We start from the raw sequence: 26,577 nt of genomic DNA on the forward strand, positions 1-26,577 counted from the left end.
TATCATTAACAATTAAAACCTTAGAAATGAATCCTAATGTTTTTCCTCGTTGGAAATGGTTTAAAAAAGCCCGTTGTGGTTGCAATTAGGGTGGTCGTAGGTAGTAATTACTGGGGTAGAGGCAAGTAGCGGTTGCACAGCCGCCCGCTGACGTTACGCGACTAACCGCTAAGATTGATTACGCATGGGATGTACCAGCGACGATGAACAAGAAAATATGGATAAAAATGCCTTTAAATTATTTTCAGTTGTAACAAGCCTATTGTTAATAGAAATATTATATTAGTGATAAAAATGTGTGGGCGCTGTATTTTATGCAAGACATGATTTAATTTGTAATGATTGAAAGTTTCTTTGATGAACAGTAACTACTGAGTATCTTGTCGTAAGGAGAATTCCTTTGCAGAATTTACATTCAGGTAGTATTTCATTCTGGTGGTAGCTTAACACTTTATTGAATGTATTAAACACTTTTTTTTTGTAATTATAATTTGTAAAATGACGATTCAAAAGTTCTTTGAAGAATTCTTGAACAATGAATGTTTGGTTTGGATTATTTTAAAAATAATTGCGACTTAAATTTAAGATATAATAAATTAAAATATTATGTTGTGCAACTTTATTAATGAATTAAATTTGTTTCAGATCTATGTAACTAAATATTTGCTCAAGTTACATTAACATTAAGATTTGTTGAAGACTGTAAAGAAATAAAAGGACTGCTTTAAATATATTTTCTATATTTTATTTCATCTCAGAATGCATTATTTTAATTTTGTTTTTATTAATCATGATTTACAATACTTATATGTAATTGATTTCTTGGACGAAGATTGTAATCTAGGATAAAATGTCAATAGTGCATTGTGCTGATCATCAAAATATTTTACTTTTGTGTGTATATTAATTACGCTGATAACTTTTAACTCTTATATAAATTTTATTTTTGAATCAAAAGACTGTATAAATATTTGTTACCTAACAAATACTATAAATAAATTTATATATTAAAATTTATTTGTTGTGTGCCCAATTTTCCTCCTATCTTATGAATAATTTAAGAGATTCGTTTTAGTAGGTTCTAGTCTTTCTCCTAACAACTTTTAGTTTCCGCTGTTTATTAAAATATTAGAGAGCTGTGCAGTTTCGTCCGTGCCCATTTTTGTAAATACTGAAATATCAGTATAAATGTATACTTTTTATAATCATCGACACAATTCTACGTCATTGTCTTGCACCGCACATGTACCATCTGAAGCAGCTAGAAACAGCTTACCAGACGTGCAGGCACAGAGCTGGTAAAATTTTATCCCTCTTAAATTTTTCTGTGACTTTTCAGTTGCTTGTGCCTCCTTCAAATTACCAATTATAATATTTGGTGCATCAATTTTAATCTGTAAGAAATAAATTACATACTAATTTTATTTAGCAACTAAACGTGTATTTTAATACTACACATGAAATAACATTAAACATTAGACGTTCAAAATGTAGATTCAGACAAGAACAATTTTTAAGTAATGAGATTTAATTTTTTTTACTTTACTTACAGCTCCCACGACTGAGTCTAGTTTGATGTTGCTGTGCGAAGTTATGTCAATGCTACCTGCTCTACTTTCAAGGTATATGGATTGCGGAGCCCTCATATCTAGTCGTCTCGTCAAGGATTCTAGCCTATAAATATAAAATAGGATTATTAAATAAGGAATGGTTATCCCTGGGTAAGGAAGAACACTATACTTACTAGAACGATTATCATAATATAGATGATGACGTACAGGTAAATAGGACAATTAATAAATCACTTAAGTATGCATACTGATATAGTTAATTTTTTTGACTAAAAACGTCACGTCGTGATATTTAACTATACTCATAAAAACTTACTGTAAATCGGATCCTGGCGGCGCCTGTATCAGTGGCGTTTGGACGGCACTCCGCACGGCTAGGCCGCCTGGGCCTTCCACTAATAGTGTTTCCGTAGATAACCGTACCTCTTCTCGAGACGCGTAGAAAACGTTGCCACCCTTGCTATCACGAATATCGAAAACCTTTCCATCGCACTCTATACCGTCTCTTTCTGTTGATGTTTAACAAAGCAGTGCAATTGTTGTAATATCTAATACATACGTTTATAGCTTTTTGTGACCCAGTAAAAGTTATAGGTAACTACTTTTATGTTACAATTATAATTCAGCATAATTATTTTGTTGAGAATAACTTTCTTTATAAAAAAATGTGGAAACTTTTAAATCAATAAATACTGAGTATAACGCATTAAAAAAAATCTAGTTTTCTCATGTAATCGCTAAATGCGTATTTATTACGTCAATTTTATTTGAAAATCATAGCTTTGAAAAGAGAAGAAATGAAAGTGCTTTGAACTGTTCCTGTGTTACTGAACTTTTACTAATTGTACTTATACTGACTTATAATAAATTTAGCATGTTCCTCTTGGTCGGGCTCTGAGACAAGGATGGTGAAATTGCGAGGCGAGTGTAAAGTAATAGGTTGACCGGGTTGCGACGATATTGTTGACGCCACGAGGTTGTCTACTATCCACGCTTGCCCATCTAGACGAATGCCATCCTTTACTATTGTTATGGGGCCTATGCCTTTCTATAACAATGATTAATAATTAGACAATAATATATTATGTATATGAGAAGTAGATAATATCATGACTTAACCTCTAGTACAAAATGATCACGATTCAGCCTGTAACATCCCACTGCTGGGCATAGGCCTCTTTTCCCATGTAGGAGAAGTATTGAAGTTTAATCCACCACGCTGCTACGCTGAGGGTTGGCGGATATGTGATGATATGATTGATTACTTTGAGTAACAATCGCTACGTAGGTATTTATGATAATAACCGGGACCGATGGCTTAACGTGCTCTCCGAGGCACGATGGGGGGAACCATAAGGACAGATATCCAAACCGGAAAGAATTTGTACAGTTAAAAATGTCCATCACGAGCGGGAATCGAACCCGCAAACCGTCGTTGTTTTAGGTGACCACTCGTACCACTACACCAGAACGGCTATAAATACAAAACATTTAAATATTAAAATTAGTAACATTTTTGTGTTAAAGTCGTTATTACTTAAATTTAACTTATAATACTTACCGCAGTCATTTTTAACGAACTTATAATCCATAGCGTTAATGCTATATTTAAAAACACTAATACCATTAAAAATATTATGATTGCGTACAAGGCATTTCGTCTCCAACCCCTAGTGACCCATGTTGGCAGGCACCCAACTTTTGAATTTGTTGAGTTTGAGGCTACCGCTGCAGGTGGAGGATCACCGGTGGGGGTGCATCCCCACCCATGTATCCCTTCACTTTCACCCATTTTTTATATATCTAATATATATTCTGTATACCAAGCTGTAACAAAACAATAACATACATCAAAATACAGTAAAACAAAATCTTATACTAACATTGTAGTCATCAATGTGGCCTACAAATATACCCGAATTACGGTATAACAATAATTAAAGAACTTTTTATGTTTAAACTTCACAGATGCATTTTTTGAAAAACAGTTTTTTATTCTATATGTGCTGTGTACTCCGAAATTGCAATTCATGTAAAACCAATGCTCGAGGCCGATGTCGGTACGTGAGCAGTTATAGTCGATGCCGATGGTTTGAATAATGTGAAAGAGATCTTCACCAAGATTTAACAATTTATATTGATAGTCTATCTAATATGTACTTATTTTATAACGCATAAAACTTGTAAGGAAGGAATTAAAAAAAAAATCATAAATTTGCTTTCACGCTCTTAACCATAATATACTTATAAAGTTTATCGCATGGTTACCGGAACATAAAGCTAGATGAGTATATTAAAGTTAAGCACAAGGTATCTTTATTGTTCGTATTAATTTCTTTGTCTATTTTTAAAGTTATATTTTTGTACTAACTTTTTGTACAAACAGTATGTTTATTATTAATATGTTTAAAGTTTTCTAACTGAAATTTTTTTCAAACGCGATTAATAGTGATTACCGAGATCCGTTATATATCTTATATTCTTTTAAAATGTTTAACTTTTCCATTCTAAGTTTAAATTGTTATTTAAGGCTTATGAATATTTGTTCTAAAAAAATAATTTAATTATATACATTTAGAATATATTATTTCAGTTATTTATTGTTTTAAATTCACATACCTCAAGTAAGCTAGATGACAACGAAAAATAAAACAATTGTGCAAAACTGAGACCAGTGTACTGCTAATGAGCACCGCAGCAAACGAACAGCGACTAATGAATACCTGTAACACAGGCCTTTCCAAAAACGCTTCTTAAACGGTCTGAGTAGCGTTAATAATATTGTAGCTGTTAGGAAAATTTTCTTTACCTCGCATTTAAAAGCACAGTTTATTTTGTAATAGAGTCTTATTAAAATTCTGCTAGAAAGTCAACTAACACCAAAAGTAAAATAACAACGTGTATTTACTATTTCAACATTGTGGCGTAAAAAAAGTTGGCCTATATATTCAGTTGTCACAGGGAGTAATTCATATTTGATACTTGCAATAGAGCCGATTTAAAAAGACTATGTGGGTGCTTTATTTGGTAGATAGTAACAAGGACAAGTTTATTTCAAAGTTTAAAATTTTTACGAATTTCAAAGTTTTAAATTTCATACGAATATGTATTGTGCGTTGATTAAATTTCCACAATTGACTGGTTATTTATTTATCTACATATAAAAAATATTTAATAGTAAATAATAATTGATTTTTATCTGTTTGTTCGTTTGGATAAACTTAAAAACTACGGGACCGATTTCAAAATTTCTTACACCAGGAGAGTGCTACGTGGTCAGTTACAAGCCGTTCAGTCAAAACCACGTAATGCAGGCGAAGTCGCGAGCGAAAGGTATTAGATGTGTATGTCCATATATTGTATATTATGTTTTCAAGATGCGGTGACTAATATGTACTATTATATGGGTATTATTTGTGAAGAAAATGGTCTATATTAAGTTAATTGATTCCATTTGCTTGTAATTATTGCATGTTTAAGGTGGAGGGTGACTGACTGTTTGTCAATCATTTATATCCTTTAAAATAGTAGTTTTAAAAAGTAATATTATATGTACAAAGAAGGCTTAGAAAGTTATAGTAATCAACATTCAAAAACTGATATACTTTGAAGATTATATTTATAAAACAAAACACAAATAACAAAATATATTTTTTTCGCATAAACCGATAAAATAATATTTAATGCAGCATTGTTAATTTGCTGCAATGGTCTGTGGTACTCATACACTTAAAACTGTTTTGATTAGGTAAACTAAAATTTAAAACCTATCAATGTACTTTGCAATTTTATACTTGCGATTCTGGGTCTCGTGTTTATGCGGAGATGAAAAGTGGCCTAGGTGTTATTCTGGAATTAATTGCAATCGATTCAGAATTTTTTACAATGAAAGAGTAACAAACATGAATTCATGCATCAATAAAATGATTATTTCGCAGTAAGATATTAATAAACGCAACGCATTAATAAACGCAATACAGATTAATAATAATAATAATAGTATTCTTTATTGCACGCCATTAAAAGATACAAACAAAAGTAAGTAATTAGAGGAAGATGTACAAAGGCGGTCTTATCGCTAAAAGAGCGATTTCTTCCAGAGAACCTTTGGGTATAGGACAGCGCATAGAAAAGCGGTTAGGAACTGTACAAATAATTGTTATAGAAATTAGAATTCATCACAATAGATTATAAAATCATACATACATATATACATACATACATATGCTTACACACTTACATACATTCACATATACACATATACTCATATATAAATATAAACAATTCATACATATTTATGTCATCCAAAGGTTATTAAAAGATTATAAATAAAAGTCAACTAGAAATGGGTATTGAATAATTAATTACGTTATTTTTCAAAACAGAAGTGCATAGGTACAGAGATATATTTTTGGTGATGTAATAATAGCAAACAATAACTGCATTTATATGAACGGTATGCTATGGATAGTAGTCAATCTATTCAAACCGCGAAATGCACTTGTGAAACTGCCTGTCTGATGCTATTTTCATTTTAGGTTGTTATTTTAGTTGACAAGTGGTTTAAGAAGAAATGCATTTTATATTGAAATATAGTTTTGCAGTGTTTAACTTTATTCCAGTGTTTAATATTGTTATTAATATTTGACGTTGTTCATATGTAAATAATCAGTTTATTTTCTGTTGGTATAATTTGTCAGTATGTCTTTTTAATATAATGGTGCATGTAGTGGAATGATAATATGTTCGTCCTTAAAAGTTCACGTATATTTAATTCATAAATGTATCTAGGCACGTTACCTATATGGTAGTCGCTGCGAGGTCTATCGCCTTTGTTGTCGAAGCTTTTCACCTCAATACAATGGCAAGTACTTAAAAGTGAATATAGCCATAGATGAGTTCTGTTGATCAAATGAACCAATAAATTATGCCTGTTTTATATTCAATTGTTTTAACACATATGTTACCACAAAATTTTGATGAACATTGCTTATATAAATTTGGATAAAAGATTTTTTAATTTTAAATGAAAATGTATGCTTTATTTTCAAGTTATATCGAAAAAAAAACACCCGTTTAAACGATAGTGTCGATAAGTGAAGGAATAAATTTGCGTTCACGCTTTGTAAATAGGATATTGACAGCGATTGTTAACGATGCAGGCGGCTGCACCGGGCGAGTGATGTGACTGAGACTAGATAAATTCATAGGTGCTAGAAGCAACACTCGAAATATCTGGCGCGAAGCGAGGCAAGGCGGGCGTGCTCCAGAATATAATATCAGGCGGTAAAGTGGCCCGAGCGACTCTCGCGCGCGGCACCCTCGGCGCCACGCTCTTGGCCCTTGTGATACACGTTATAGTGCGAAAATAGAACCACAGCGGGTATCGCCGTGCTTTCCACCTAAACAAAATACCAATTTCCGCGCTTCGATCGATCTGACGCCGATGTTTAAAAATAAAGTGATTCCAAGCCACGTTAACAGTGCAAATGAAAGTAGGTAAATTGGCTGTGTCCCATTTTCATTGAAATTCATTCGAAAAAGCGAGATGTATTACAGTTAATTATAGCTTCATTGCCATTTATATATAGGAACTCCGACATGATGTGTATTTTTAGTGTTGAATGTTTTATAGAAGCATAAAATCGTTGTTATATAAAAAAAAATATATTCAGGCACTATAACTTTAAATGTCAAACAAATTGCACAACACATATGACACAACGATTAATAGTTATAGTTTTTATAATCGAGATCGGTCCAGTTGACCACGCGGTTCAAAGTTTACGACTGAACTGAAAACAGCGTGCGCGAGAGACGCCGATGCCGAATCTGCCTCGTGAAGTTCTGCATTTTTAATAAGCGCCTGTCTCGCGCGGGACATAACTCGGATGTGCTCCAGATACAGCTGAGCCCCACTTTATTATGAATTCCAGTTAACGTTATCATTATCTGACACCTTCGCGTAATTTGATTAATAATATAAACGTTCCTGATGAAGTTGAAGTTAATTTAAATTTACGATCATCTTGATTTATTATTTTTTACGTTTTACTACATAACATTTAGTACTTTAATGTGTGCAAGCTTTATTTGTTTAAAAAAAATAAGTGTATTGCTGTAGGTACTTTATAATCGTAAGGGCTTAAAATTACACTTCGAAAGTAGAAGGGAAAACAAAAGTTCCAACTTCGTTTGTAAATCATATATCATATCACTGTCATTGTTGACCTGCCCTGTCGTCTCGTTTTAAATAAAAGGTATAAACTGTACGTTGCAAATATTTCATCTACACTAAAGTTAAATTTTCTCCTACATCTTGTATAATGTATTTTGAGGCGTATATTTTATAATATAAAATTTTAATTTAGATTTCTATTTTATTTTAGATTTTGTGAATTAATTATTTCTAATGCATGAGTCTATTAAATATGTAGTATTTGATGCTTTAATTAAAATATTTCAGAATATACAGTAAATTGAGTCGATAAGAGTCTATATGAATATCATCAATATGCCACATTTTAGTAATAAACCCCACTTATAAGGTAATCACTGTGAACTGTGAAACTAGTTTATATTATTTATTATTTGTCGGTTGACAGACAGCACAAACAAACTAATATCGCCGCAACACAGAATCGCTCTTGCGTCGTCTTTATGAATGAATAATGTGGTTATTCCGAGCTTGTACGTTACAACAGAGTGTTTTGCATATATCTATTTATTATACGCTGACGACTTTTTTTAAATATAAATGAAGTGATTGCGATTTATAGCAAATACATTTTTAAAGGTTGTTAATCTTTTATAGAGCACACAGGAAACAGGAATTTTATTGTTATTGCATACTGAATACTCGAGCAAAATTATAGGTAGAGCGAACTTCGTGTAATAAATAAATTTTTTAAACGCATAAAAAGTTTATCATTAACAAGTAATTAATTTCAACGTTAAAATTTGAATAAAATTCCAATTAACGTATTATTTTCTGTACTTTCTTCTATGATTGCATAAAAAAAATTATAGTAGAAGTGATTTGGATTTACCAATCAAATTAACTCACACACTCGATAGAATAAAATAAAATAACTTTAATGAGTGGTTTTATTAGGTCTCACCAAGTTTTCATCATCAATCCTTATTCAGCCTCCACCGGCAATGTTAGGTAGATCGTCGGTCAAGCAGGCTGGAGGACGTCCCACACTGCGTTTGCCAACAAGTGGTCTCCACTCCAGGACCCAACGGCCATCAATCCTGCGATATAGGCGACCAGTCTACTGCCATTTCAACTTGCTAATTATTTGGGCTATATAGGCTACTTTTGTTCTCTTGTGGATAATCTCATTTCTAATTCTATCTCTGAGAGAGACAACAAGCATAGCTCATTCTATTGCACGTTGATCAACTTTACATTTATGGAATAGTACCTTCGTCATTGTCCACGTCTCGGCGCCGTATGTTAAAACAGGCAGGACGCGCTGCTCGAAGCCTTTTGTCTTTAAGCATGGTGGAATCTTGGAAGTGAAAAATCGATGAAGTACAAACCCAATCGAATCCTTCTGAAGGTTTACTTCTCGAAGTTATTTTGGCCTAGTCGAATGGTATAAACTTAGGTAGTAGTTAGGTAGGTAGGTTAAAATCAGTGTTGAGGCAAGGACGCGACGTCTCAACGATACCGAGTGAGCGTCCGATTGGTTACATCACAAATTCATTTTATTTATTTATATTTTTGCATTTAGCTTTGTGATTTAGTATTAGGATCGAATTTTATCTTATGTAAGCAGTGTTTGTTACCAATAAAATTTATTTTATTTATAATCCTGAACAACTTCGAGAAGGGTATCATCGACCGATACCGGTCTCGGTATTACTTGGTTGTTAAACATAACTTTCGTTTAGTCCAAATTCATAAGTGGTTTTATTATGTATTCAATTATTATATCTTTCTTTATTGTAGTATAATAAAGCAGGTAGTGCTTTATTCAATCTTAAAATTAGCCATAAGTTCTTAGCTAAATTTTAAAACTTCGTGTAAATACAAGATTGGTATAGCGCAAAATAAAGAAGTTTCAAATTATTTGTTAAATATGGCACAAAATCCTTAGGTTGAATGTTTTTTAATCTTATTTTAGTACAATTCTACATTGTAAAATAAGACAATCAGTAATAATAGCCGACTTTGAAATAATTACACAGGGAAATCTCAATTAAAGAAATAATAAGAATCTTATTATTTCTGCAACTACTAAAGTAGTAAAGAAAATATTTAAGTAGCCAAGTATTTAATATAATTTCACATATGTGTTGCAAAATAATAAAAATATATTTCCATATATTCATTTTTAAAAAAATGTATAATATCTAAGTATAAAACAGGCAATGAAATGATATTGGATGTGACACAATGTTTCTATCGGAGTTTTATTGAGAAGATAACTATTACCCGCAAGGCACAGTGTGTTGGCACATTTTAGATAGCTGCTCATATTTATACTATAGTTGGGGAGATCAGCGTTAGGTTATGGATTTGTTGATGAGTGTTTAAAATTATTTTATGAGGAAACTATATTAAAAATATGCTTTCAGTTCATATTGATATTTTTTAAATTATATTTATATTTTCTTTCCGAACCTTTTGAGATTTTCAAACAAAGTATACCTACACAACTTCTCGGAGTCTCATTATAGATCTCTTTATTATTGAAATTAAATATACCTTTGAATATTTGAAAGTCTAAGTAAGCTTAATATCCTTTTAGACTATTCAATGAATTATATGGTTAAAAGTATTAAGTAAAATGTTTCATGAACTGAATAAATGAAAAACTGCTCGTGTGGATAAAGTTTCCCCCATGAATGGTTTCAACTATAATATTTATAATGCGTGTTTATTAGGACTGGATAGAAAACCGTTAATAGAAAATAGAAAAATTTTTTGTATATATGAATTTCCAATTTTACCCGCATTTTATTATAAAATATACTTCCTGAATTTCCTCCTTATTTTTAATTATTCAAAAATACTCGAATCCGTCTTTCACAGTAGCTATGATTAAGTCGCTCCTTTGAAGTTCATACCCACTTCGAATCTTAAGTTCAAATCAAAAGTCGTAAATTTGTTATGCAATATATTTTGCTGTTTTCTGGAACTATTGCAAAAATTTTTAAAGTTTTTATTACGATATATTTAGCGAAGAATAATTATTTCTTATTACAGATTTTTCTTATTTGAATCGGATCTCACAATTTAGAAGCTTGCATTTTACGATATTGGGATTAATTTAATAATTCATTAAGCTTAATCATTACTTATTCAAGGTACTTAAATAATGATAATAAATAAATATCTACAACACACACACGGTCGTCTGTTCCTAAAGTAAGTAACTTAAACTACTACTTGTGTTATAGGTAACAGCCGATTGGTATAGCTACATTTTTGTTCGATAAAAATACATATATGATACATATATAAATAAATACATATTACACCTACCCCCGGAGCAGAAAGAAGGGTTACTACAAACTGCGCCAACGGGTTAGTCAAAACTTAGTGAAAGTAATATTGGGATAACAATATTACTACCGGAAAAGCCTATCGAAATTTGATCAAATGCTATTGCGGTATTAGTGATCAACTAGATAATTCTGATATCATTAATTAATGAAGAAAACATCCTATTCCAACATCAATGCATTTCAATTCTTCACAGAAAAAAGATAGTCCAGAATAAACTATTTTTATTAAAAATATATGTATAAACAAAAATGTATTTATTACTCACATATTCATTAATTGGTATATATTTTAGTACAGTTTATATCAATTCCATTTTAATATTTTAGTGACAATCTAAATGCAAAGCGTCGATGTTGATTCATTCAGAGGAAATAAAACGGTCGGTTCTAAGCGACACGATTTGACGTGATTACGAGCAAGTGCTCGGATGTGATTCTCGTTTAATTCAGGCACTGTTGCCACTCGATCCTGTTTTAGGAAACAATCTCCCTGATCCCTGCGTGATGCTGCATAATGTCGTCCGTGCCCCCGGACCTGCCACTAAACCGATCAATTTAAGAAAAATCTCCTCTCACAAGGTTTTTTTTTAATTTGTGTTAGATACATTTAGATAAAATCTGACGTACTTTACTTTTTGTACATGAAGCTTAGAATAATTTTTAGTGCTTGTACGTTGCGTTGTAACATTAAGATCATTTTGACATTTTATTTTTATTTTAACAGCCTAAATAGTTTAGACTGTGAAAACTTTAATTTATATAATGAAATCCGGTACTTATTCATTTATTAATTTAACTTTTTATTTTATAAAGTATGTAAATTAGTTCTTTAAGTTTTCTTTTCATTGGTAATTATATCATATTAAATAAATATGAATAAACCGGCACAAATGGCGCGTCCTCAGCCAAAGTTTCCCATCATACCTGCGTCACTTTAAAATTGAAAAACTTTCGCAATGCCTTTCTTATGGAAATAGTTCGCGTTTACGTTTGAGTGAGTTGTCATTGTGAGGATTCAGCGCTGCAGTCATTGTAATAACACTTTATATTACTAATAGAGTGTTCTTTTGTAGTATAATAATTTTAGTTTATTAATTACTGAAGTTCATTTCGTGTTACCTTAATATTAGGAAACAGAAATACCTACTACCGAATAAAATATGCCACACATTACCTTCATAGCTAATGTAAGATTAATAAAAATTACTAAAGCTAACAGAGTATTCAATTATTTTGCAAAGATGTCCTTTTATTTTGTGGTATATGCTAAATGCTTTTTGGGTAGATATGTATATTGTATAAGTAACTGTACCTGCGACTCTGTCTCTTTCCTAACGACACTATGCTATTTTATACGACTAGGTTCCACTATAGACGCTTGCAACACCAGAATTATTACTTGCGCGTTACCTACCTTACACTCAACCCTCCATAGAAGCTCTGGCTGCCTTACTCACCGCACACCTGTTATAGTTCTATTATAGGTAATTATAGATAAGATTGTATTATACCTGTTATAATAGTTTCAAGTAGTCGGAGGATAAAGTAAGAAGCAATTATGTAGCTGAGTATTTTTAGGACAGCAAAATGCACGGTGCGATAACTCATGTAAATCCACATGAAATATTGATACAGTTTCGTGTAAACGTGTAACAAATGCGGTAATTTAAGCCACCTGCTGGCGGCCGCGATTCGCGCCTCGTACCGACTATGCACCGACTTTTAAATTCACCTTATATTTTCAATACATCAATTATTTTCATGTAATCTTTTTGTTTTTATGAACTGTACAATATTGCGCTGTGTAATTGGATAAATGTTTCGTTATCGGAACGAGGCCTCTTAGCTTACGAAGCAAATACGTTGGAGCTTAAGCCGATGCGTCGTTACTTTATGATTTGGCTAAAACACATGTCCCAGGATTGTTTCGATTAAAATTTGTTGTATTATGCGGAAATTAATTTTTCTTTTTGTGTCCTATAATTTTAAAATTAATTTCGTCTATTCATTTGTATATTTGGCATTTTGTTTATAAATTCGTAAAAAAAATTGTTATTTTAGCATTCTTGTATTCTTTTATTTATATTTACGTAAGAATATTTACTCAAACATTTATAGAGACACGTTACACTCATGTGTTGATTTAGGACTGCTGAGTGGGTATTAGAGACGTCTTCTTTATGTTTGATCTGAGGGCCTTGATAAAAGTAATTCGATATTTCGTCATAATAGGTTAGCTCAATATTAATTGAATGTATTATTTGTTATTTTCCTGTCTGTACTTTCAGTACGAATGCTGTTGTGTGCACATTTAAAAGAAATCATTTTTATTCTATTAGATGTTTAATAAAATCGGATCCTTAATGAATCTTGATGAAACAGATAATAAAATGGATAAAAATTTAAACAATGAACAAGTGGATCAAACCGTAAGTTTACCGACTGAAATCCAGTAAAGTAGCACTATATTTTAAAGTACACACATTTACGCTTCAGCCTGTAATATCCCACTATTGGGCATAGGCCTCTTTCCCCATGTAGGAGAAGGATCAGATATTTTAAAGTGCTTTTGTTTAAAATGTAACTTGTGTTAGGTGCAAACGTAAAACATTACAGAATATTGGTAATATACGAAATTGCTTTGAAACGATTTTGTACCTTTATCCAATTATATTTCCGAACTGGGTGGAGCTAGCAGAAAAGAGTCCAGTAGTAATGGTGCAATCATCTAATGAGTGCTTCCGGGCAGATAAGCTTCGATTAAATGGTCTCTTTATAGCTAAAGGAAAGGCGCGTTCCCTTTATGTTCACATTCAGATATCAGCTAGATAAACCGATACAGACCTCCTTCATTATACATATCTTAGCTTATTAACTGTAATTTTATTATCTGAAGTGAAAAGCCATATTGTTAGCATTGCATTTAAATATCAATTACATTAATAAATCATTTCCGCTATAAAGACGGCGTGGCGCGGTTAGATTTCAAGATAAGTGCTGTTGTATGTATGTAGGCAAAGCTCCACAATTTATCGCCTGCATATCCTTTCAGCGGGTAGATAATGACCGCAGTAAAACGTTTAAGCACGGAATAACTGCTGCTGTGAGCCGTTATTACAATATTATGAATGGCCAGCCTCGCGGCGGCGGCGCGGCAGTAGGGCGAGCGTCTCGTTCTACGCCCTTTGTGGGTTCTTTGTGCAAGAAAAAGTTTAGTCCTGTATGGAATGTTTTCAATTACTAGATAACGCCTTGATTCATTTACTTGCCATGTGTTACAATTTTATTGTTTCTCTTTGACATTTATGTAATTTGTGGTTGTTATCAAACATAACGATATTTGGATTATATACAAATTTTAATACGTTTTTTTTAAATAATATATAAAATTATACAGCATTAATGGCATAGATACTTCTTAAGAAAAGATAAATGCTTGAGTACGTTTTAGAAGTTTGATACACGTGTAACCTTTATATGTTACGATAGTCACTTTTTAATGAATTTTATACTATCATAATAAACAAAATAAATTATTTAATAATTTTAATGCCGTTTATTAGAATTTACTGGCCACCTTTTATTTAAGTTTTATTTACGCAATACGTACACGTTAGGTAAAGAAGATGTAGGAAAAATCAATACAAGCCAAATGTATTAATTAAGGGATAGTATATGTAGACTTTAATTAAATTAAAAGGTCTAACACAAATCGAATCGTGATTATCTTTAAAAATTCAAAGTCTCTAAAAGAATGTAAGTATAAGAAGAAAGAAGGAATAAGACTTGACTAAGGCTTGCGTAAGAGTATATCCAAAGTGGAATTACAAGGCTCATTTATCTTTGTTGCTTCTCCTTAATAGAAAATGAAGATTCTATCCACTTAAAATCTCTTTTTTAAACGCTACAACAACAAACATACGGGGCCGACAGTTCAAGAGTTGACTGGTAAACAAAACAAACAATGAAAGGTATCAATTTATTTTATCATCATTATAATCATAACGAAATCTAGGTGTATTTAAACATTTCCAAGCCTATTTAAGGTTAGAATTATGCTTATTATTAGAATGACACAAAAAATTAAGACATTAAAATTAAAGTACAAATAGTATTTCATTGAATTACAAGGCTAATTACGATTATGTAGATCTTCCCAATATGCAGTAGGTAGTACTAAAAAGTCTATACATACCGCATAAATAGTATAGTTTCCTTAGAGCAGTCGTAGCTTGCTTGCTACGCAGGATGCGAGCAGGCTTTGCTCCGGGCGTCGAGTAATTAGCAACGCTTTCCTTCCGTTCTCGCTGACTCGCAGCCACTGCGCGCCACCCTTACAACTACTGCTCCATGCTCTATCTTATAGTATGACACCGTTACGTTACGTATAAAAAACATTACCATATTACATTTCCAAACAATGAAATATTTTTAAAAGAACCTACATTGTAAAAAATTTGCTCATTAACCATTTTCGAGTTGAATTTCAGCAAGAAAGGAAGTTTATACGATGTTGGGTACAATGTTGTTGCTATTATGAATACCATTAGAGAGAGTTGTTTTTTTTAAATATAAATTACTAAAGAAATAGTGATTGCAATTTTGATGAATTAAGAGAACAGTTTTTGTGTTCATATTCAAATTGTCATCGCACTTTGAATTCCTCATAATCCGCTCAATTTTGAAGCGACAAGTAGAGCACGGGTCGCAGTAATGAAGTCGGCTTCAACTGGATTTCGTTCCCTACACTGACTTGGAGAACTCCTTCGATAGTATGTTTCCGAAGATATAAGTCGATTACATTTCCGATTTTGCGTCTCAGTCATCTTATAATAATTATTAATAAAATTTGATTAAAGCCATGGTATGGCATGGTTTTTTATTGCACTACGTTAAATTCAGTGGAACTCGACATGGTGTGTGAATGTGCTGCGCATTTAAAAAAAAAAAACTCATTACAGGCGGCAACTGCGGCGCGGACGAGTGGCGTCTTTGAAGGCCTGCGCCGCTACTGCGGTATTATTCCAGATTATACCGGCTTCCATACAAATGAAATCTCGCTTAAACCACTGCAATTTTGGAACGAGAAAATAAGGCTCAAAAGTTGTTTTACTGCACTCGCACTTCATGGAAAGTCTTTGAAATTAAGAGTTATTGAGATAATGTTTCTTTACGCTCACGTTATTAATAAGCGATGGATGAAAAATTATATTGTTTAAGAAGATACAAGTCAGTACATTGTGAATATTAATTTCTGCATCATAAGCAAAATGAAATTTCTGCTTTTGTTCTGCTACAGTTTGAAAAAAGAATCCAAATATTAGCTTTTTTCAAAATTCCATCGATTTGTTAATAAGGCTTGTTAAAACCTTCTTCACGTCGATGTAAAATCTTGATGAATTAATTTATCATCATCATCATTACAGCCTATACAGTCCACTGCTGGACATAGGCCTCCACAAGTTTACGACAAAAATAACGTGAACGTGGGTAGGCGGGTTGGTGACCGCAGGGCTGGCTTTGTCGCACCGAAGACGCTGCTGCCCGTCTTCGGCCTGTGTATTTCAAAGCCAGCAGTTGGATGGTTATCCCGCCACCGGTCGGCTTTTTAAGTTCCAAGGTAGTAGCGGAACTGTGTTATCCCTTAGTCGCCTCTTACCACACCCACGGGAAGAGAGGGGGTGGCTATATTCTTTGGTACCGTAGCCACATAGTACGAATTAGTATGAATAAATTAAAATCAAAGTATTTGGACTAATAAAAAAATTCAGCAGTAGGAGGTTAGATATATGCTGTTAACAATTGCCAGCCCCAGGCTGTGCTTTACTCTCATAAAATGAAAAATATAGGAAGCGCTTACTTTTAAGCCTCTATATCTGTATAACAATCCATCAATATGCTATAAACACACCTTTATACAGAATACATATCAAACTATAACTTAAATATCATTTGAAATCTTTTTTATAGTAAAAAGAATCGGTTAAAAAAACGTCGGCTGTTACCTATATAACAAGTGTGAAATTGCTTATTTTAGGATCTGACTACCGTGTGAGTATGTATGTTTAAGTATATATATTTCAATAAGTCAAATTTTAATATTTCTTATCTATAGTTGTTTAATGATAACTTTCGTTCCCAAGATTATAATGGAGAGTGTTGAATTGGAATGGATGTAGTTTGTTCGATAATCATTACACATTTAGTTTGTATCTACTTCGGGAAAGGCGCTTGTGGTTCCTACCATTAGTACGATTGAGCACTCGCTTGCATGACTGTATATTCAAACGTTTATTTTATAGTATATTTCGAAAATACTGCTTAGTAATAGTTAATATAAACAGTGTAACTTTTTAATTTCATATATAAGTTATATAATCATGTAGATGATAAGTATTTATTTATTTACTTTCATGTTGGAAATAATGTCCATTGTTTCAGTCAGCAACTAGAGCTGGTCTATTTATTAGCAGTCTGAATAATTCACGAATTTTTAATTTAAAACTTGTGTTTGTTTATTCAATTATTAATTGTACATAATATTCAATATCAATGAGAAAATACAAGACTTGAATAGTTTAAATAAATAAATAAACAGAAAGGTTTAATAATATATACGAAAAATAAATTTTACACTCGGATATATACAAATCTTGAGATTTGCATATTAGAAAAAATAAATAGATAAATTATCTAAGAAACTCTTTATTCATTATTCATTTTAACTTTCAAATGTATATAATAAGTATAGTAAGGTGAGCTGTATATCTTTTAATAGAGGTAAAGGTGAAATATTGGGGTGTTGTTAACGCCAGTTCCTTCTCGTATAGATGCAGATGAGAGAACTATTTGCCTTGCTTTATTGCTTCGGGTTGATTAAACCGCAAAACATTTAGCAATAGACAGACGTATATATTATAGAATACAGCAAAAATATCTCGTTTCTCTTTCGTAAGTTATATGCGCTCCAATATTAAATATGACTTAACTTTATTTATGATGTGTTTTTGGAATGATGGCCAAGGTTGGGCATTACCCAGTGATTAGGATAGATAAATGACGGACATTACTTGTAATGAATGTTTAGGTGGTCGTAATCGCATCGCGTAAAGTGTCGGCGCCATTACTTCACAGCTGCTGTTGCCGAGATATTGCCTCAAGCACCGTTTGCCGCTTTAGCGTAGATTCATCTGCTTATAGGACATTTTTGTGTGTATAGTACGATTTGTATCAAAGAGCTTAGACTTGATATGGTTTAGACTTGGTGACTATGCAAAAACCTAAAAAAGGACGTTGGTATATATATGAAGTGATGTAATAAGTATAATCTATTGTCTTACTTTTTTCTTATAAATACTCCACCATATCTGAAATTCTATCATTAAATTATAATTTGGCCTCAAATACAGGTATACATACATATAAAGAGGTGTGTTGAAACGCAAAGGCAGTTACCATTTAATAGGTGTGTCGATGGAGGAGTCACAATTTCCTGCACTTAACAACATAGGAAGTAATTTTGACGAGTCATCAAACGACGGACACCGATTGACATCAGAATTTGTCTGACGCATGCTTATAATTAGACTTGTCAGAAAACATTTGCCTTTGTTAAACAGAACAGTAGTAGTTATCATGATTGAGATCACTTAATAGTTACAATATAATAATAGATTGAGTTCAAACTTTTAAGATATTTAAAGAAATGTATCTTTTCAACTATAAGTAGTCGAAAACAAAAGTCCTAATCGTTGGTTGATTCCCGTTGGAGGGATGCAGGCGTTCGTCATGAAAGTTTGGGAATTGTGACCATCTGCCGCACCGCGTCGCTCTCAGATTACCATGGAAAACTTCGTTTAATCGTTTTATTAATACGCCACAAATCGCTTAACCGTTTTCCTTTCTAACTAAATCATTTGCTCGTACTTTTTTTTGTGATTAAATCTTAAGCTCTAAGTCTTTATAGGAAATAATGGGAAGAGTTGTACGAAATAATGGGTAATTAAACTTCTTTGATCTGCACATGTGTAAAGCAAACGAGGGTTATGCAAGTATTCACGGTTTTTAGTTAGATATTATCTGTTTATGAGTAGTAAGTGGTTATAGTGGGTGAAGTAAACAAGCGCTAAATATTCCGAGCGAGTCCATAGCACACGGCAACTTGAACTTCTTAAGGTAGTTTTACTGCGCCGTTATTAGGGGTCGTAAATAATAATTATTAAAAGCGTGTCTTGATTTATTTACAGACACTACTATTACATCTTTAATTTGATCTAATCTTTTTGATAAAGTTGGGTATGCACAACATTTTTCGACTGATATTATTATTAACCCAAAAGGGAAGCCATAAAAATTTAAACTAATTATTAAATGTCAAAAATGGGTGCTTAAATTTATATGTCACTTTGAAGATTTTATTACAAGAAATATTTTTTCAAATCACATTGTAATAATACGTATTTTATTTTTATTTTTTAAAATGTTTATCTATGTATATTTAAAATGTGATCTCATGAAAATTAAAGGTAATGTTAACGTACACACTATTACAGAAATAATTGTGTTTGCTCGCAAACGAAAAAAAAAACCGACTTCAATTACATCGACGAGTAATACAACGTAGATCGACGACAAAATAGTCAAGTAACTACGCGTTATCAAAGATTACTCAAAAAGTAGTTATCAGATCTCGATAAAATTTAAATGTGACCACATGATGAACATCAGCTTTTCATTAAATTAAAAATTATTAAAATCGAAACATCCAATAAAAAGTTATTGCGGATTTTCGAGAGTTTCCCTCGATTTCTCTGGGATCCCATCATCAGATCCTGGTTTCCTTATCATGGTACTAAACTAGAAATATACCCTTTCCAACAAAAAAAGAATTATCAAAATCGGTACATCCAGTAGAAAGTTATGCGGTATAATACAACGTAGGTCGACGAAAAAAGCGTCAAGTAAAAACGCATTATTAGATATAACTCGAAAAGTAGTTGTTAGATCTCAAATAAATTTAAATGGGACCAATTGGCACACACCACCTTTCGATTAAAAGAAAATTTGTCGAAATCGCTCCACCGAGTCAAAAGTTCTGATGTAACATACATAAAAAAAAAAAAAAAAAAAAAAAAAAAAAAAAAATACAGTCGAATTGAGAACCTCCTCCTTTTTTGGAAGTCGGTTAAAAAGTAGGTAAAGGAACGGATATATACAGTAACAACCAAAAATTTTAATAACTTAAACAGAAAATTTTATAATGTTTCATACAATATTTTACCCACTACTTTTAACAAGAAAAAGAAAATACAATTTTTTGAATATCATATCAAAAATTGACCGCTCCAGCGGGGTTCGAACCCGCGTCTCCGACTTACCGTGTCGGCGCTCTAGCCAATTAAGCTATGGAACGTGGCCGCTCCAGCGGGGTACGAACCCGCGTCTCCGACTTACCGTGTCGGAGCCACGTACCGTTCCATAGCTTAATTGGCTAGAGCGCCGACACGGTAAGTCGGAGACGTGGGTTCGAACCCCGCTGGAGCGGTCAATTTTTGATATGATATTCAAAAAATGTTTAGAATTCCTAATGTGGGTAACACAAAAATAAAATCTTAGATAAGAAAATACAATTTTTCACATTGACAGTTACAAAACACGTACACATATTAAAACACACTATTTTCAATAAACGATAAATAGTTTGATCTCGTTCAATTTGTTTTAAAGAAGTTTTTCACGTACCAATAAATGCGTGATATGATCGCGATGTGCTAAATTGACGCCGTGTCCAGCGCCATTGGATCTGATTGGATTACATTCGAAGAGCTGTCGGTGCGATGCCGAGCTCAAACGTAAAATTTTACGTGACCACTTTCAAAACGTCTCCTTTCGTGACGCGATTGCATACGAACCCTCTGACTTGATCGCTTATACGCAATCTTATTATGTAAATATTGAGGGACGTAATTTTTTTTACATTATTTTTGGTGATAGAGATTTTATAGCCAATTATAGTTTTTTGTTGTTCTTAGTGTTATTAATATTAGCATTCATCACACGTTATCGAATTAAAAAAAAAAATATTCGTCCTAAAACTTAAACTAAATAGCATTTCATTAAAATATATTAGTAACTTATATTTATTTTATTATTATTTATGACTTAGTAAAAACGTTTAGTTATTTTTTTACAAGAATAATATATCTTTATGGGTATGCAGTGACCATCAACAGATAAACAGACATAGCAACGAACGTTAAAACTGTTTAAAAACTGTAAGTTACAATTATTATTAATGAATCGTTTAATAATTTTACATTTTATTATAACACGTATATTATGTATGTCTCAGAATAAATGATAAATTATTATATTTAGTAAAATTAAATAATTAAAATCATTTAAGTAGTAAAATACTATTTAATGGAAAATGTAATATGGAAAATTATATATATATACAAAACATCTCAGTTTATATATCAACAGATTTGTGTGTATTAAATATTGTATTACATTCAGTCACTTAATCACATTATCATTTCTTTATCAAAGTTATTTTCGATTTATATATACACATATATATATATATATATATATATATATATATATATATATATATATATATATATATATATATATATATTGTGTTAGGCGATACGAAGTTCGCCGGGTCAGTTAGTATATATATATATATATATATATATATATGAAATTTCCACCTATATATATTGATTCATCAGGATATCTCTGGAACCATAAGGCGTAGAGACTTGAAATTTTGTAGGGATATTCCTTTTGCCGAGTAGAGGTCAACTAAGAACGATTTTACAAATTTTAAGAAATTCCACCCAAAAGAGGGGGTTGCGGGGGCGTTAATAATGGAAAATTCCCGTTTTTAAACTATAGCTCCTACCGACTCCAAATTTGGTAGGATTCTTCTATATGTGATGTAAAAATGATAAATGAGCGGATTTTATGATAATTCATCCCCAATAAGGATTGCGAGGATGGGCGTTAGTCATGAAATTTTTAAATGTATGTAACTTCGAAACTACTGAACCAATTTTTATCAAATTTGTAAGCTCCTGTAAATTGGTCTATTTTGGGAGATGGAGTAGTTTTTATCTCAATTGGACCCAATAGGTAGCCCTGCTATCGGTATGTAACTCCGAAACTACTGAACCAATTTTTATCCAATTTTGTAAGCATCTGTAATTTGGTCCAACTTGGAAGATTAGGTAGTTTTTATCTCAATTTGACCCGGTAGGTAATGCTGCTAACAGTAAGTAGCTCCGAAACTACTGAACCAATTTTTATCAAGTGATCTGTAATTTGGAAGATTTGGTAGTTTTTATCTCAATTGTGCCCGGTAGGTGGCGCTGCTATCGGTAGGTAGCTTTGAAACTACTGAACCAATTTTTATCAAATTTTGTAAGCATGTGTAATTTCGTTCAACTTGGAAGATAGTGTAGTTTTTATCTCAATTGGACCCGGTAAGGTAGTGCTGCTATCGATATGTAGCTCCGAAACTACGTAACCCATTTTTATCAAATTTTGTAAGAATATGTAATTTGGTTCAACTTGGAAGATAGGATAGTTTTTATTTCAATTGGACCAGGTATGTGGCGCTCCTATCGGTATGTAGCTCCGAAACTACTTAACCCATTTTTATCAAATTTTGTAAGTATCTGTAATTGGGTCTAACTGCGAAGATATGGTAGTTTTTGTCTGTAATTTGGTCTAACTTGTGAGATATGGTAGTTTTTATTTCAATCGGACCCGGAAAGTGGCGCTGCTATCAGTAAGTAAGCTATCAAATTAGGTAGCTGTTTTCAGAACAACGTCTGCCAGCTACTGCAATTCGATCGAGCTTTTGTATTTATACATATATATACATATATATGTATACAAATGACATATATAAATGAATGTTTGTTTGTATGTCCTTTATAGAATCGTAAACTATGCATTTGATCATGTCATGATCTTTATCAAAGTGTTGTGCATGAGTCCATAAAGGTTTCTGAGTTGGTACGATAAACGCGCGCAGGGTACAGCTAGTATATTAATATAATAAGCAATGGTATTCGATTAATACATAATTCATTAAAGTCATTTAAGTTTGGCATTAAAAACATTGCTTTTCTGCAGTGAAATAGTAATTTAAAGCTCAACTGAACAGGTAAGAAGAATCGTATGTTTTGTAATAGTGCAAACTATTACGGTTACTTCAATCCTCTTACATCAATAGTCTGAAGTACGAAGCACCTGGAAAATTGATGTTCTAACAATTCGTACGTAGTATCTCAAATTGAAAAGCAGTACACATTTTTTTTTTCATTTAGCGAGATATTACTTAGAATAGGTACATATATTGTTAATTTAAGTGTTTTTGTTCTGTAAAATTGTAACAAATCACCAGAAAAGAACCAGAATAGCCTTCGTGAATGTTTGTAGAATAATAAAGCTGAGTTTATGTTTGAATTACTAAAAGTGAATGATTAAATATAAGACTTTAATGTCGAGATAATTAAATAGCTAGTATATTAAATACTGCCGTAATATTTGCATTTAGCTTAAGAATTACTACGTCAAAAAGTTATTGAAACGCAAAATAATAATTCTAATGGACCGTGTTGAAATAGGAAATATGGTTAGTGACTTGTTTTGGATCGATGAGTAGATACAGTAAGATACTCAGCACTTGTGCAAAACTTTTTTTTAAATTATAAATTGAGTTCAATGTTCTTTATAAAAGCATGCTGGTTTGTCAGCCAGTCAGCTCAGCCTATTGAACTCCACTGCTGGACATAGGCCTCCCCAATTTCGCGCCAAACATCCCGGTTTTCCACAATCCTCATCCAGCCTACACCGACAATCTTATGTAGATCGTCGGTCCAACGAGCCGGAAGATGTCCCACACTGCGTTTGCCAAGACGCGGTCTCCACTCCAGGACCCGTCAGGATGCTGGTTTGGTTATACATATAACTTACATGTCGTTAACACTGACGTAATCTTGGTGAATCTTTTTGACACGAACATAGGTATAAAAGCCTAAGAAGTCTTTACTTAGCAGTAAACGTATTTTACTAAATTTTTGGCTATGGTAGACTATCATTTTTCAAAATTGTTTTTGGATAATGTTATATACATATCAGATATTGCAAAATTAATGGTTCATACGCATTATATTTTTAATATTAACAATTGCGTTACAATAGGTATATTTATAGCAATATTATGTATACTTACAAGAATATCGATTATTTTGATATAAACAGTAATAATCGCAGTATAAACACAAGAAGGAATTTTAATTTGTACGATTTTATTTTTGTGTTACCCACACAGTCGACAATTCTAACATTTTTTAATATCATATCAAAAATCGACCGTTTCAGCCGGGTTCGGTCGCTTAGACCGAATTTAATAAAAATCATCATATCAAAAAAAAAAAAAACGATCCAGCGAGTACATCGTTCCATAGCTTAATTGGCTAGAGCACCGACACGGTCAGTCGGAGATGCAGGTTCGATACCCGCTGGAAAAATTGTAACTCCAAGTTTCCAATTGCGCAAGTAAACGTCTCCTTTTTGTGTTATGGTATTCGCATGTATAATAAAATCACACAAACAATTTTGCAATTGGCAAAGGATAAATTTAAACTTTGTATTAAAAAGAAATAAATAGCTAAAATTCATTATTCGGTACAGGGTTACATAAATGATAATGATGTGTGGATTTAGTGACGCAGTAGATATTTCATGCAAGATATTACAAAATTTGTATTAAAACACCTTTTTTTTTAAAAAGAGTAACTGCTTTTCTGCAGAATACACATTCCGAATCAATGATAGCTTCACTTTTAACTAATAATTAAAATTTTAATTTGTAAGATGACGATTCGAAGGTGTTTTTGAAGCCTATTTGAACTAACCTGTTTTGATTTTTTTTAGATTTGATTTTATTCTAAACGGAAACGTGAACAGGGAATAGATAAAATCTACGTATCGACTAATTCTAATAAGGGAGTTTGAATCAACAATGTCGCAGGCAGCTCGTTCTAGTTAATAATAATAATAATAATAAATGTTTATTTCATCAATAACCAACACATTACAATAATAACACAAAGGTTGACTTCTTCTTTTGAGTGCAATAAGCTCCCGTGCCAGAAGGAGTCACTCTTCCTTAACACACTCATACTTAATAGAAAGTTATAAGACGAAGCAAACTAAGCTTTACAAATAATACAAATAAATAAAAGAAAAAAGAAAATTGTTAGTAATAACCTGTGTGTGTTAGTTGTTGTAAACGTATAAACATTATCTTGCTTATTTAAAATATCATTTATTTGATTTAATATCTTTCAGAGTAATTTTTTGGAACACAAATTTCTTTAATTATTTTTCTTATTGCCTTAACGTATGCACTATAATCTTTGTTCCTTAATGTTCTTTACTCGTTTACCGAGAAAATTTATGCGCTATTTCCCGTACTAATTTTCTTTGTCTGAGTTAGTAATAATTCTTAGGACGTAAAAAATTGTAACTTTGTATACGCCAAAAAGTGTAAATCCTTAAATATAATGATATCTACAAACTCGCATCTATTACGTATGGACGCGCCAGCGTGTTAGCTTTGATAAATCTAGAAATAAATAATGCTCGATCCACAATCCATTTGAAAATCCCGCCCGCTGTCTATCCCCTGACCTATAGTGAACATTGCAAGTGCAACTTTATAACTGTGCATCAATTCGTAAACTCATCGAGTGACGTCGTGGATCTTCGTTTTTTCTTCGGACCTTTTGCTGTCAATATATAATAACGCATCGAATGCACCGCGCCGCGCCCGCTAATTTGTTTTGTAAACCTACGTAGTTTTGTGCCATCTGATTAATATTGCCTACCGTAAATCTATAATTATCCGCTTTGGGAGTTGTGTAAGTGAAGGGAAGAAGACTGTATCAGCCCATAACGCATCGAATGCACCGCGCCGCGCCCGCTAATTTGTTTTGTAAACCTACGTAGTTTTGTGCCATCTGATTAATATTGCCTACCGTAAATCTATAATTATCCGCTTTGGGAGTTGTGTAAGTGAAGGGAAGAAGACTGTATCAGCCCTGGACAAAGTGTTACTGCGCTCGTCGTGTGCCCGAAGGACAGCGGCGGCGGCCATTTAAGAAGAAGCTTGCAAAGGTCAGTTTCCCTTCCTCCATAATTCCAAAGTCCCTACGTCCCATTTACCTGTGGGATCGAGCAAACAAAAAAATATACAGTCCACTAAATCGCCGCTTAGAATTTCGTATACCCGCGCCACCAACGTATTTGAAATAAAGAATATGTACATAAACTTTCATCCGAGACTAATAAGACTCAACAAATTAATACAAAGCTTTTAGTTCTAAAATAAACCTAGTTATTAAATCTTTTAAGAATGTTGTAATATCTACATCTTATTACACGTTACTTTGAAGAATTA

The 26,577-nt window shown here is 32.4% G+C and overlaps 1 protein-coding gene across 1 annotated transcript; it reads right to left on the bottom strand.

Moving 5' to 3' along the window:
• Positions 1–1,083: 1,083 nt before the first annotated feature.
• LOC123669894 (delta-sarcoglycan-like) lies at positions 1,084–3,377 on the bottom strand. The gene is made up of 5 exons (XM_045603413.1): positions 3,133–3,377; positions 2,430–2,619; positions 1,888–2,080; positions 1,551–1,674; positions 1,084–1,394 (listed from the first exon to the last, which is right to left on the bottom strand). Exons 1-5 carry the CDS (start codon positions 3,361–3,363, stop codon positions 1,206–1,208), a joined length of 927 nt encoding a protein of 308 aa, XP_045459369.1. The 5' UTR covers positions 3,364–3,377; the 3' UTR covers positions 1,084–1,205.
• Positions 3,378–26,577: the final 23,200 nt, after the last annotated feature.

This window comes from Melitaea cinxia, chromosome 4, assembly GCF_905220565.1.
Source record: "Melitaea cinxia chromosome 4, ilMelCinx1.1, whole genome shotgun sequence".
Lineage (NCBI taxonomy): Eukaryota > Metazoa > Arthropoda > Insecta > Lepidoptera > Nymphalidae > Melitaea > Melitaea cinxia.

Bases quoted from the DNA above. Each gene is read 5' to 3' on its own strand.
- LOC123669894 (XM_045603413.1), bottom strand. From the start codon at position 3,363: ATGGGTGAAAGTGAAGGGATACATGGGTGGGGATGCACCCCCACCGGT. The intron at 2,081-2,429 runs GTCAGTATAAGT...AAACATCAACAG, and splicing joins ACATGCTAAATTTATTATAA to AAAGAGACGGTATAGAGTGC. The intron at 1,675-1,887 runs GTAAGTTTTTAT...TTATATTTATAG, and splicing joins CCGCCAGGATCCGATTTACA to GCTAGAATCCTTGACGAGAC.